The 14,250-nt window shown below is 46.8% G+C and overlaps 1 protein-coding gene across 1 annotated transcript in view; it reads left to right on the forward strand.

The window, feature by feature from the left end:
- Positions 1–14,250, forward strand: part of scfd2 (sec1 family domain containing 2) — a 422,636-nt gene that overhangs the window by 343,129 nt on the left and 65,257 nt on the right. Inside the window, exon 6 of the mRNA XM_038791189.1 lies at positions 9,965–10,110. Coding sequence (XP_038647117.1) covers positions 9,965–10,110 — 146 coding nt within the window. The remainder of the gene's footprint in view (positions 1–9,964; positions 10,111–14,250) is intronic.

The raw sequence follows: 14,250 nt of genomic DNA on the forward strand, positions 1-14,250 counted from the left end.
GACAAACAGCAACGGCCCCAGAACAGATCCTTGTGGTACGCCACTCGTAACTGAACTCCATTCTGAACATTTGCCATCAACCACCACCCTCTGTCTTCTTTCAACTAGCCAATTTCTGATCCACATCTGTAAATCACCCTCAATCCCCAGCCTCCGTATTTTCTGCAATAGCCGACCGTGGGGAACCTTATCAAACGCTTTACTGAAATCCATATACACCACATCAACTGCTCTACCCTCGTCTACCTGTTCAGTCACCTTCTCAAAGAACTCGATAAGGTTTGTGAGGCATGACCTACCCTTCACAAAACCATGCTGACTATCCCTAATCATATTATTCCTATTTAGATGATTATAAATCGTATCTTTTATAATCCTCTCCAAGACTTTACCCACCACAGACGTTAGGCTCACCGGCCTATAGTTACCAGGGTTATCTCTACTCCCCTTCTTGAACAAAGGGACCACATTTGCTATCCTCCAGTCCTCTGGCACTATTCCTGTAGCCAATGATGACCTAAAAATCAAAGCCAAAGGCTCAGCAATCTCTTCCCTGGCTTCCCAGAGAATCCTAGGATAAATCCCATCAGGCCCCGGGGACTTACCTATTTTCACCTTGTCCAGAATTGCCAACACTTCTTCCCTACGCACCTCAATGCCATCTATTCTAATAGCCTGGGTCTCAGCATTCTCCTCCACAATATTATCTTTTTCCTGAGTGAATACTGACGAAAAGTATTCATTTAGTATCTCGCTTATCTCCTCAGCCTCCACACACAACTTCCCACCACTGTCCTTGACTGGCCCTACTCTTACCCTAGTCATTCTTTTATTCCTGACATACCTATAGAAAGCTTTTGGGTTTTCCTTGATCCTACCTGCCAAAGACTTCTCATGTCCCCTCCTTGCTCATCTTAGCTCTCTCTTTAGATCCTTCCTCGCTTTCTTGTAGCTATCAAGCGCCCCAACTGAAACTTCACGCCTCATCTTCACATAGGCCTCCTTCTTCCTCTTAACAAGAGATTCCACTTCTTTGGTAAACCACGGTTCCCTCGCTCGACCCCTTCCTCCCTGCCTGACTGGTACGTACTTATCAAGAACATGCAATAGCTGTTCCTTGAACAAGCTCCACATATCCAGTGTGCCCAACCCTTGCAGCCTACTTCTCCAACCTACACATCCTAAGTCATGTCTAATGGCATCATAATTGCCCTTCCCCCAGCTATAACTCTTGCCCTGCGGGGTATACTTATCCCTTTCCATCACTAACGTAAAGGTCACCGAATTGTGGTCACTGTTTCCAAAGTGCTCACCTACCTCCAGATCTAACACCTGGTCTGGTTCATTACCCAAAACTAAATCCAATGTGGCCTCGCCTCTTGTTGGCCTGTCAACATATTGTGTCAGGAAACCCTCCTGCACACATTGTACAAAGAACGACCCATCTAATGTACTCGAACTATATCTTTTCCAGTCAATATTTGGAAAGTTAAAGTCTCCCATAACAACTACCCTGTTACTTTCGCTTTTTTCCAGAATCATCTTCGCCATTCTTTCCTCTACATCCCTAGAACTATTAGGTGGCCTATAGAAAACTCCCAACAGGGTGACCTCTCCTTTCCTGTTTCTAACCTCAGCCCATACTACCTCGGAAGAAGAGTCCCCATCTAGCATCCTTTCCGCCACCGTAATACTGTCCTTGACTAGCAGCGCCACACTTCCCCCTCTTTTGCCCCCTTTTCTGAGCTTACTAATACACCTAAACCCCGGAACCTGCAACAACCATTCCTGTCCCTGCTCTATCCATGTCTCTGAAATGGCCACAACATCGAAGTCCCAGGTACCTACCCATGCTGCCAGTTCCCCTACCTTATTTCGTATACTCCTGGCATTGAAGTAGACACACTTCAAACCACCTACCTGAACACTGGCACCCTCCTGCAAAGTCAAATTTGTGCTCCTGACCTCTATACTCTCAATCTCCCGTACCCCAAAACTACAATCCAGGTTCCCATGCCCCTGCTGAATTAGTTTAAACCCCCCCAAAGAGCACTAACAAATCTCCCCCCCCAGGATATTGGTGCTCCTCATGTTCAGATGTAGACCATCCTGTCTATAGAGGTCCCACCTTCCCCAGAAAGAACCCCAGTTATCCAGAAATCTGAATCCCTCCCGCCTGCACCATCCCTGTAGCCACGTGTTTAATTGCTCTCTCTTCCTATTCCTCATCTCACTATCACGTGGCACGGGCAACAACCCAGAGATAACAACTCTGTTTGTTCTCGCTCTGAGCTTCCATCCTAGCTCCCTAAAGGCCTGCCTGACATCCTTGTCCCCTTTCCTACCTATGTCGTTAGTGCCAATGTGGACTACGACTTGGGGCTGCTCCCCCTCCCCCTTAAGGACCCGGAAAACACGATCCGAGACATCACGTACCCTTGCACCTGGGAGGCAACATACCAAACGTGAATCTCTCTCGCTCCCACAAAATCTCCTATCTGTGCCCCTGACTATTGAGTCCCCAATTACTAATGTTCTACTCCTTTCCCCCCTTCCCTTCTGAGCAACAGGGACAGACTCCATGCCAGAGGCCCATACCCCATGGCTTACCCCTGGTAAGTCCCCCCCCCCCCCCCCCACAAGTATCCAAAACGGTATACTTGTTACTCAGAGGAACGACCGCAGGGGGTCCCTGCACTGACTGCTTCTTCCCAGTCCCTCTTACAGTTACCCATCTATCTCCAGTCTTTGGTGTAACTACTTCCCTGAAGCTCCTATCTATGACCCCCTCTGCCTCCCGAATGATCCGAAGTTCATCCAGCTCAAGCTCCAGGTCCCTAACACGGTTTTTGAGGAGCTGGAGTTGGGTGCTCTTCCCACAGATGAAATCAGCAGGGACACTGACGGCGTCCCTTACCTCAAACATTCTGCAGGAGGAGCACTGTACTGCCTTCCCTGACATCACCTCTAGATTTAAAAAAAACAAGAAAAAGAAAAAGAAAGGAAGAGCTTACCTGATATTCCCTCAAACCCTGCTGCCGCTGAAATGTAAGCAAATTTAAAGGCATTCACTCACCTTCACGACAGGCCCCTGCTCCCGCTTCCCAACAACCGTGGTTTTTTTTTTGGTTAGAGGAGGAGGTAGGGTGGGAAACACTGACGAAGTGTTTCGGGTTTAACTGTCACCTTCAAATTAGGCTGACTGCACTGCACGTATGCAAATTTCCCCAGAACAGCTGATCAGTAGCTCTGCTCTGCTGCCCTCTGCTGGATGCTTTCCTTCACTCAAACTCCTTGGGTCTCCTTCGCAGGTTCACCTTCAAATTAGGCTGACTGCACTGCACGTATGCAAATTTCCCCAGAACAGCTGATCAGTAGCTCTGCTCTGCTGCCCTCTGCTGGATCAACTACATACCCTTGCATGTAGTTAAAAAGTTCCAAGATACTTCATGGGAGCATTATGAAGCAAAATTTGGCACTGAGATCTACAGGAGATAGGTGACCAGAAGAGGTAGATTTTAAGGAACGTCTTAAAGGAGGTGAGTGGTTCAGGAGGGAGTTCCAGAGCTTAGAGCCTAAGAAGCTGAAGACACAGCTCCCCAGAGATGGAGTGACTAAAATTGGGTTGCTCAACAGGCCAAAAATTGGAGGAGGTGGATATCTTGGAAGGGACAGAGTAGATTACAGAGAAAAGAGGGTTCAAGGCCACGAACAATATGAAAACAAGAATTAGAATTTTAAAAGCCAGGCATTGACAGACCCGGAACCAATGTCGGTCAGTGAGCACAGGGGTGATCTTAATGTGTGACACTCACTGGGGTAAGCAAATGCAATAGTATGGTAATAAGATTTGTTGGTCGAAATAAAAGGAGACTGTAAAGGTATAAATCCAAATTAAAACAAATTGCTCAAAATAAGCAAAAGTCCAGGAGCTCCTGAAAAAACAAAGTCAGATTAATATGTGGACCTTGAGACAGAACTCCAAACAGTACAATTGTTAAATTACTGTTACGATCCCAGTTGGTTTTACCCTGACTCAAAAGCCATAACTTTTGCTTTTTTTAATAGAACATGGAGAAACAGAGTCACAAGGCTGCTAATTTGTTTTAACAACAAGAAAAAAACATTTATTAAACATGAAAAGTTGGATTCTTATACAGTACTCCTTTACTCCCATTTAGTTTAATGATTACACATAGATTTTAAGATTAACATGGATTACCAAAGGACATCTTAAACTACAATGGGCTCATTAACACAGTCCCACTTTTAAAAAAATATTTTATTCAAGGCATTTTTATATAAACAAACAAACGCCGAAGAACAACCAAGCAACATTATAAACAATCCACACCGACTCCCCCGCTGCTCCCTTAATACCGCCCCCTTCTCACATCCCGCCTTCCCCATTTTAATTCCAGTATTTACCCCCCCTCCCAGCTGACCCCTCAAACCTCCTTAAAGAAATCAATAACTGGCTTCCACCACCACATCTCCAGGTGAATACATCCACCCACCCCCTCAAGATGATCTTGACCATCTCCAGCTTCAGGAATTCCAGCAGGTCGCTCACCCATACTTCTCTTTTGGTGGCTCCCGAGACCAGGCACCCGAGCAAAATCTGTCTCCGGGCTATCAGGGAAGCAAAGGCCAAGATATCAGCCTCTCTCACCCCCTGGACTCCTGGGTCTTCCGACACCCCGAATATCGCCACCCCTGGAAACGGGACCACCTCCAGCCCCCAGCACCTCGGATATTATGTCCACGAATCCCTGCCAGCACTCCTTCAGCCTTGGACATGCCCAGAACATGTGGATATAATTACCAGTCCTCCCTGCAAACCACCCACACCTATCCTCTACCCCTTCAAAGAACCTGCTCATCCTTGCTACTGTCATACGCACCCTATGTATTACCTTAAACTGGATGAGGCTTAACCTCGCACAGGATGAGGACACCTTCACCCTCCGCATGGCCTCTGCCTACGTCTCGGACCTCACCTCCCCTCCCAGCTCCTCCCACTTGCGCTTTATGCCCCCACCAGGGCCCCCTCCTGATCCAATCCATCAACCCCTTATAAAACACCTCCCCTACCCTTACCCCTATCTCATCCCTCGCCGCACCTTGTCCTGCAACCTCAAGGAGCCTAGGAAAGGATGGTAATTCTCTCCTTATGAAGTTTCAGACCTTCAGGTACCTAAAGCCATTCCCCCTGGATAAAAGCAAATTACTGTGGATGCTGGAATCTGCAACCAAAAGAGAAAATGCTGGAAAATCTCAGCAGGTCTGGCATCATCTGTAGGGAGAGAAAAGAGCTAACTTTTTCGAGTCCAGATTACCCTCTGTCAAAGCTAAAAGGCATAGAAAATGGGAGATATTTATACTGTGGGGTGAGGAAATTAAAGATGAGTCATAGCCACAGAAACCAAGGGAAAAGAGTGCCCAGTCCCCAGAGAGATAAAAGATGTATAAAAGAGAATAAAAAAATGTGTTGGATAAGACGCTGCTGGCGGGAGTGGTCTCAGACCACACTCCGCACTGGTAGACTTGCAAGTCGCCCGGGTGGCAGGGCTCAGCACCCACAGTGGAGGCTGGATGTGGGGCTGCTACTGGATGAGAATGTGTGCGAGCGGTTGAGGGCCCCCACATGGGAATGTGAGGCTGAATGATACGGGTGAGGCCTCGGCCACCTCACTATGGGAGGTGCTCAAGGCAGTGGTCAGGGGGAGTTTATAATGATTCGGGCGCCAGGCGGCATGTAGCACAGTGGGTAGCACTGCTGCTTATGCCGCTGAGGACCCGGGTTTGAATCCTGGCCCTGGGTCAATGTCTGTGTGGAATTTGCACATTCTCCCCGTGTCTGCGTGGGTTTTGTGGTGATATGCATCACTGTAAATACGCAAGGGGTTAATGTAAATACACTACGACTAAGTAAACACTAGAGGGAGCGCCAGAGATGTCATGACATGCAAACATACAGCTAATGAACACATAGAATAGGACACGACCAATGGGCAATCAGGACACCCAGAGGTGACACTACCACAAGGGGGCATTACACAACCCAGATATGAGGACAGGGCACACATGCTCTGTCTCTTTCCACAGACGACATTTTAAAAGTAGGACAGGGGCAGATCAGAAGCATCACACCCACCACGTGGTTTAGAGCAGACTGGTTAGTTAGACTGAGTTACTGCAAGATAAGCAGGAGAGCCGAACTCAGAGAACTGTGCTCATGGTTCAACAAATCACAATGAACTTACTTCAAAGTCTGGAGTATCTTTTGGTCAAAGCTGCATCGAGTTGCAGCCCGTGTTATCCCAGAGTACATAACACAACAGGTTTCACCCCCACAACCCAAAGATGCGCAGGTTAGGTGGATTGGCCATGTTAAATTGCTCCTTAATTGGAAAACAAATAATTGGATACTCTTTAAAAAAAAAAAAAATTTTTTAATAAAAATATTGATTTGGGCACATAGGGATAGGATGGAACGGTTGGAGATGGCTAGGCTGGTGGATGAGATTTTGCGGATGGATAAGAGGTATTTGGAGGCCCCGGAGGCAGGGTTGTTGAAGGAGCGGCAGAAGCTCCAGATGGAGTTTGGGTTGGTGTCTTTGGGGAAAGTAGTGGGGCAGTTATGGAGAGCTAGAGGGACAGTGCACGAGCATGGGGAGAAGGCGAGTAGGTTGCTGGTTCACTATCTTAGGACGCAGGAGGCGACGAGAGAGATTGGAAGGGTGAAGGACGGGAGGGGAATAATGGTACTGGACCCGGTAGGGCTGATTGGGTTTTTTGAGGAGTTTTATAAGAGGTTCTACGAATTAGAGCCCCCGAAGAGTGGGTGCGGGTGGGGTGAAATGCGGCAATTCCTACACGGCGTGAGCGCAAATCAGGTGCGATTCAGCTCCGGAGGGAGAACATAGTCTCCCAAATGGAGAATCCTGCCCAATATTTCCAATTATCTACTCCCCTCTTAATATGAAGAAAATTCGACTTCTGGTGGCGGCCATGGAGGAGTGGTAGCACATTTGATAGCACCCGCCTGTGACGGACTTTTGGACCTTTTCCCCCCCCCCCCCTTTTTATCCAGATTTTATGGGATAAATCGGTGAAGAGTGAGACAGTGAGGAAAAATCCCCCTCTGGTGTATGGAGAATTGGACCAGAAGTGGCCGTGTGAGAAGGCAAAGTCCTATAAGGAAGACGCGAGCAGAGCTGGCAAGGCAGGAAAGCATGGCGGAGAAGCAGGGAGACGGCACAGTGGTCGACGGAGCAGCTGGTGAAGTTTTTATTTTTTTCTTTTTTTTTTGGTGAAGTTTTTTGAAGATTGCTTCGCCAAGCTGAAGAAGGACACGCTGGACCCGATTAAGGCTTCGATTGATCAAGTTGTGCAAAATCAAGAGACCCACGGAAGAGCGATCCAAGAGGTGGGGAAAAAGGTGTCCGAGCATGAGGAGTACATAACCGTGCTGGACACCAAGGTGGAGATGATGAACGACCACCAGAAAAGAATGCAGGAGAAGCTGGAGGACCTGGAGAACAGGTCCAGGAGGCAGAATCTTAGAATTGTCGGCCTCCCTGAAGGCAGTGACGGATCGGATGCGAGGACTTACGTGAATGACATGCTGGAGAAGTTGATGGGGGCTGAGGCGTTCCCTCGGCCCCTAGAAGTGGATAGAGCGGACAGAGCCCTCACGAAGAAGACCCGAGCGAACGAGCCGAGGGCCATGGTGGTACGCTTTCACCGTTTCCTGGACAAGGAACACGTTCTGCAGTGGGCCAAGAAGGAACGGAGCAGCAAATGGGAGAACTGTGAGCTGCGCATTTATCAGGACCTGGGCGCGGATCTGACCTAGAGGCAAGTTGGGTTTAATTGGGCAAAAATGGCCCTCTTTAAGAAGGGGGTGAAGTTTGGGATGCTGTACCCAGTCCATCTGTGGGTCACACATGAGGAACGGGACTTCTACTTCGAAACACCAGACAAAGAGGCTGGAGGCGAATTAAAAGACACTGAAGCCTTGGAGAAGTACTGTGGTGGCGATTTGTTGTGCTGGGTTGTATAAATATAAGTAGTGCTATGAGTAATAAGGGCTGTTTGGATAGCTAATGGCAACTTTGTCTTGCAGGGAGCTGATTAGAGTGGGGATGGGCTTTGGGGTTAGTTCTGCTTTTTGGGTGATAATTCTTTCTAAAGTGTCTGTTTCTTCACTGTTTTTTCTGATGTTTATTTACTGGGGAATGTGATGCTTTAAAAACGTTTACCCATGTGGGGGAGAGGGTGAGAACAGTGGGGAGACAGACTGCTTGATGCCAGGGGTGGGCGCTATCAAGTCAGCATGGGTCAGCTGACTCTCGGAAGCACAGTGGAGGGTGAGCAGGTGTTAAGCTGGAGCTTGACTTGGGGGGGGTTGGGTTTCTAGTGTTATTGCTGGGGGGAGGGAGGGAGAGTGGGGGGGGAGTTGCTTTGCTGACAGGGGAGGAACTGTTACTAGGGGACAAATGGGAGGTCGGGAACGGTGACTGCCCGAGGGGGGGGCTCGAGGAGGGTGGGGGGGCTCGAGGAGGCGGAGGGCGCGAGCTAGAGGCTGGCCTAAAAAGGGTGAGTGCCAGAGTTGGCAACGGGCTGGAATTAGAAGGATGGGGGATCTATTTATAGATGGGAGCTTCCCCAGCTTGAAAGCCTTGGAGGATAAATTTGAATTGCCAGCAGGGAACGGGTTTAGGTATTTGCAGGTGCAAGACTTCCTGAGAAAACAGGTGCCAGCCTTTCCGCTGCTGCCGCCACGGGGGATACAGGTTAGAGTAGTCTCCAGTACCTGGGTGGGAGAGGGGAAGGTATCAGATATTTACTAGGGGCTTTCGGAGGCGGAGGATACTCCGGTGGAGGAGCTTTAGGGCAAGTGGGAGGAAGTGCTAGGACGAGAGGTAGAGGCAGGTCTATGGGCGGATGCCCTAAGCAGGGTTAATGCCTCCTCATCATGTGCCAGGCTCAGCCTGATACAATTTAAGGTGGTCGACCGGGCACACATGACAGTGGCTAGGATGAGTAATTTTTTTGGGGTAGAGGATAGGTGTGCGAAGTGCGTGGGAAGCCCAGCAAATCATGTCCACATGTTTTGAGCATGCCCGAAGCTTAGAGGGTTTTGGCAGGGTTTTGCTAAGGCAATGTCCACAGTGCTAAAAACACGGGTGGTGCTGAGTCCGGAGGTAGCGATCTTTGGAGTGTCGCAAGAGCCGGGAGTTCAGGGGGCGAAAGAGGCTGCCTTTGCCTCCCTGGTAGCCCGGAGATGGAGCTTGTTAATGTGGAGGGACTCAAAACCCCCAAATGTAGAGACCTGGATTAGTGACATGGCTGGGTTTCTCAGTCTCGAGAAAATAAAGTTTGCCTTAAGAGGGTCAATGGTCGGGTTCGCCAGGAGGTGGCAGCCGTTCGTCGACTTTCTCAGGGCAAATTAAATGCAGTATTCCAAGGGGGGGGGGGGTGGATTGTTGTTGTCTGGTTGGGGTGTGTGAAGATTGAGATGGGGGGGAAATGTTTATTATACCATGTTGATGTCATTGTCAATGTTATTTTTATTAAAAATTTCAAATATCTTAATAAAAATATTTTAAAATATATATATATAAACAAAATTCCATTACCCAACTTCAGCAAACAATATCCATGGCTGGAATAAATTATGATCTTACTTTTACGATGCTTTAATTGCATCTCCGTCTCCAAAAGGTGTCTGCTGCCTTTCAAACTAGGATGTTTTAAAAACATGACTGCAGCAGTCACATGCTATCCCAGGCTTTTAATCCTTACTGCATATAATATAAATACACATAATGCAATATATCTGAAATTTCTACATTCATCACATAGCACAAATACTGTGAAATCTGAAAGAGAGTGCATGTTTTAGGGATGCACAGGTCTGGAATCACTGAATGATATAATATTCATTTTATTTCAGGTTGTTCTTCAGCAGCTGAATTAACATTTGACAGAGCCACTGGTGTTGTGGAACAAGTATTTGAGACTCTTCAGGGCATAACAAGAGCACGGGCACACATGAGACAGTTCAAGGCATTATACAGCCCTGGTGACAACACTCACCAGGTAAGGATATTGAATCTAATTGAATGGTTCCTTTAATGTGTTAAATGTTTGGTGCAGCTTTTTCACTGATCAGTTTGAAATGAAATGAAATGAAAATCACTTATTGTCACAAGTAGGCTTCAAATGAAGTTACTGTGCAAAGCCCCTAGTCGCCACATTCCGGCGCCTGTTCGGGGAGGCTGGTACGGAAATATGTCACTACTTCAGAATGAAACAGTCACCATTATCTGCATGAAGCACTCCCAGATTATATCTACTCTCTGACAGGTGCAGAGTAAACCTCCTCAACCACAGAGACAGTGGCCAGTTGCAGAAATGCATCAGTATTTTTGAGAATCTCACCTCTCACCAGACCCTTTCTTACCCATGAGAGGTTAGGGACAGCATTGGTTGTTAAAATTCTGGCAGCATTGTGAATTTTCTATGCCTGGGTTACGTCTCACATTGAAGGTAAGTGAAAAGGTGTGTTGCGTGGGTCGGCTGGCGTGGGTCACAAAGGTTGGCCAGCGTGGGTTCCAAAGATCGGCAGATTGATAAAAGTGGGTCCCAGGAAAAAAAGTTTGTAAAACATTGTTGTAGAGAGTACTTCTTGGGGGTTCTTTGACCGTACCAAACCAATACTGTCTCTTTTGGGAATGTGTGCTGCTTCATGCTGCAGAGCTAAAGTTAAAAAATACATTTCTCAGCACCAGCACACTAGCCAATCATAACTGAGCTTAAAAGTTGAACACTTGTTTTCAATGACAATATCCATATTCTCGCAATCAAGGTTAGTTACACAAATGGAACACCAGATCAATTAAGGAAATTGTTCAAACTAAAAGTATAGTCGCTCCTGTGGAAAACATATACACTTTCAATGCTGTGACTAATCTTTAAAAAGAATTTTCTCAAGTTTAAATAACTCTGTTCAATAACCCTAAGATTTTCCTACTGTAGACTTTTTTCCTGAAAATAACCATCCAGAAAGGCATACAATTTCTCTGAATAGCATGCAGAGCAAAGCAGCTATCTGTTGTGGCAGCAGTTAGTGTGGTTGTACTGCTTAGAGTAATTCTACATTCCTTGCCACTGACATCACATGAAGACAAACATGTGCCCAGTTTTACTGTGATTGTGCTATTAGCTGTGCTATTGTGCAATGTGGGTTTCTTAAGCATTTATGGCCAGCACCAAAGTTAGCTGATCAGATTTACTAAGACCCCCAACTTGGAGACCAACTCTTTGTGTTCCTGGCCGCCAGACTTAGCAAATCAGGTAAGTTTACATTGCGATGCCAATAACTGCCACCAGGTGCATGTCCAGTTCCATTATTAAAGTAGATTACAACAACTGTCATTTTAACAGCTATAAATAACATTCATGGTAAGTGCAAACTAAATGAAACCACCTGGTACCATGTGCAGCACCTTCCAAACCTGCGATCTCTGCCAGCTAGAATGACATGGGAACACCATCAGCTGCAAGTTCTCCTCCAAGCCACCCTCCATCCTGACTTGGAAATATATTACCATTCCTTCATTGTCACTGGGTCAAAATCCTGGAACTTCCCCGCCACACCCCTCCAAACCACCAAGGTGATCTTTGCGTGTTGAGCATTCCGGCTGGATGTAACCTAACTAAACCCACACAGTTTTAGGGCTATAATTTTTTTTAAAATTTAGAATACCCAATTCATTTTTTCCAATTAAGGGGCAATTTACCGTGGCCAATTCACCTAAGCTGCACATCTTTTGGGTTGTGGGGGCAAAACCCATGAAAACACAGGGAGAATGTGCAAACTCCTCACACATGGACAGTGACCCAGAGCTTGGATCGAACCTGGAACCTCGGCGCCGTGAGGCAGCAGGGCTAACCCACTGCGCCACCGTGCTGCCCTGGTTTAAGATTTTACTGAGCTTCCCACCAATTCTAATATATTATTAAGAGTAGCTAGTATCATATTATTAAGAATAGCTTGCCTGATTATCGGATACAATGCAGGAACAGTCCAGTCCTGGTGGCATTATTTTTTTATTCCTTCATGTAGTGTCAGTAGCATTTACTACTCATCTCAAACTGTCCTTGAGAACATGCGGAGGAGCGAACTTCTTAACCACTGCAGTTTCCATTGTGAAGGTACACCTACTGTGCTGTTGGGAGGGCGTTCCAAGATGACCCAGCTACGATGAAGGAACAGAGATATATTTCCAAGGCATTATGGTGCATATTTTGCAGGTGCTGATGTGACCATGCACTTTTGCTGCTCTTGTTCATCTAGTGATAGAGGTGGAGAGTTGAGAAGAAGAGTTTCTACAGTGTTTCTTGGAAATGGTAGTCATTGCTGCAGTGGTTGTGGAAAAAGTGAATGTAATTGGGGTGGCAATCAAATGAGTTACTTTGGTTTGGATGATGTTGAGTTACTTGAGTGTTGTTGGTGCTGCAGTCATCCAGGCAAGTGGAGAGTGGTCCCTCACACTACCCCTGACCTGTGCCTTATATAGGGTGGAAAGACTTCAGGGAGTTAATAGGTGAGTTACTTGCTGCAGAATACTGTGCCTCTGTGCTTCTCGTGTAGTTACAGTATTTATGTGACTGATCCAGTTCAATTTTTGTTCACTCGAAAATTATAGTGAAGATTCAGCAATGTTGAATGTCATGGCGACAGAGTGGATGAAAAACCCATCACAGATGCTCCCAATTTATTTTTAGTCTGTTCGCTTTCTGTCTCCTCTGAGTACTTTAATGAGAAGATGTCCATTAGAGGATTGTGCTTCACCAAATAGTTAATAGAAGAGCTCTGCCGCTTGCATAGTTCTCCCATTCTGCTCTCCCATTCTGTCTGAAGATGACAAATACAGTCAATGTTTCTGGCATTCAGCCATTTCAGACAGCCATGAGGAATCTCTGTAATATCAGTTAAGGTGCAGTAAGATGTATGCATTTGACTCCCAAAAGAGGCACCAGAACACAACTGATCCCTGAAATCGTCAGTTTAACACAGTCTGTCTGAAATGTTTTTTTCGACCTTCAAATAAATTACTAATCCTTCAATCTATTACCCTCCTATAACACAAGAACACCTCCAACCTCTTTTCCCTTATAACCGCAATTATCTTGTTAAATAAATCATCACAAAATAGTCCATGCATTCCAATAAATCTGAACCACATGAATAACAGTGCATGATATAAATACTCATCTGCTTTTAGTAAAATGAAATTCATAGTGAACATACTCTTTCCTAACACCTTATTTGCTGCAGATGGCCAAACCTGCCTTTCATTATCCTAATTTTGGGCTTGTCCTAGATATAATGTGGAGGGCAATATCACAGTAGGTGATTGGATTCTATGCTACAAAAGGGGCTACAGGACTAAGGGGCTCTCTTCTCATGGAGTATTTTTCTTTAGCAGAGTCACTATAGTCTGTGTCTCCGGATGTTGTGCCATATGCGGCCTGTTGTTTTCTCTTATGTGCCACTGGGGGGTAAGGTTGCTTGCTATCGCATTAAGACGTTCGGGGGTATAGAAAGGAATAGTGCGGTGGGGGGATAGAGCATATGGTGTCCCTATATGCCAATGATCTGCTGTTATACATGTCGGAACTGAGTGTGTTGATAGGGGGAATATTGGAGCTGCTTCGAGTGTTTGGGTCTTTCCCAGGGTACAAACTAAATCTAGACAAGAGTGAGTATTTTGTGGTGTCTCGGCCGGGGGTGGTTGGAGGGGGGGGGGGGGGGGGGGGGGGGGGGGGGGGAGGCTGCCATTCCGTAGGGCAGGGACTCACTTTAGGTATTGGGGGGTGCAGGTTGCCTGGGAGTGGTGGTGGGGGGGGGGGGGGGGGGGGGGGGGGGGGGGGCTCCGCAGGTACAACATTTCTAGATTGGTGGGGAGAGTGAAAGCTGATCTGGCAAGGTGGGATGGTCTCCCTCTGTCACTGGTGGGTCAGGTACAGGTGACTAAAATGAACGTGTTGCCGCGATTTCTGTTTATTTTTCAATGCCTGCCGATTTTCCTGCCAAAGGCTTTTTTCAGAGAGATTGAGGGAAGGATTACTTTGTTCATATGGAGGGAAGGTGGCCAGAGTTAGAACATAGAACATAGAACATAGAACAGTACAGCACAGAACAGGCCCTTCGGCCCTCAATGTTGTGCCGAG

This window comes from Scyliorhinus canicula, chromosome 3, assembly GCF_902713615.1.
Source record: "Scyliorhinus canicula chromosome 3, sScyCan1.1, whole genome shotgun sequence".
Taxonomy (NCBI): Eukaryota; Metazoa; Chordata; class Chondrichthyes; order Carcharhiniformes; family Scyliorhinidae; genus Scyliorhinus; species Scyliorhinus canicula.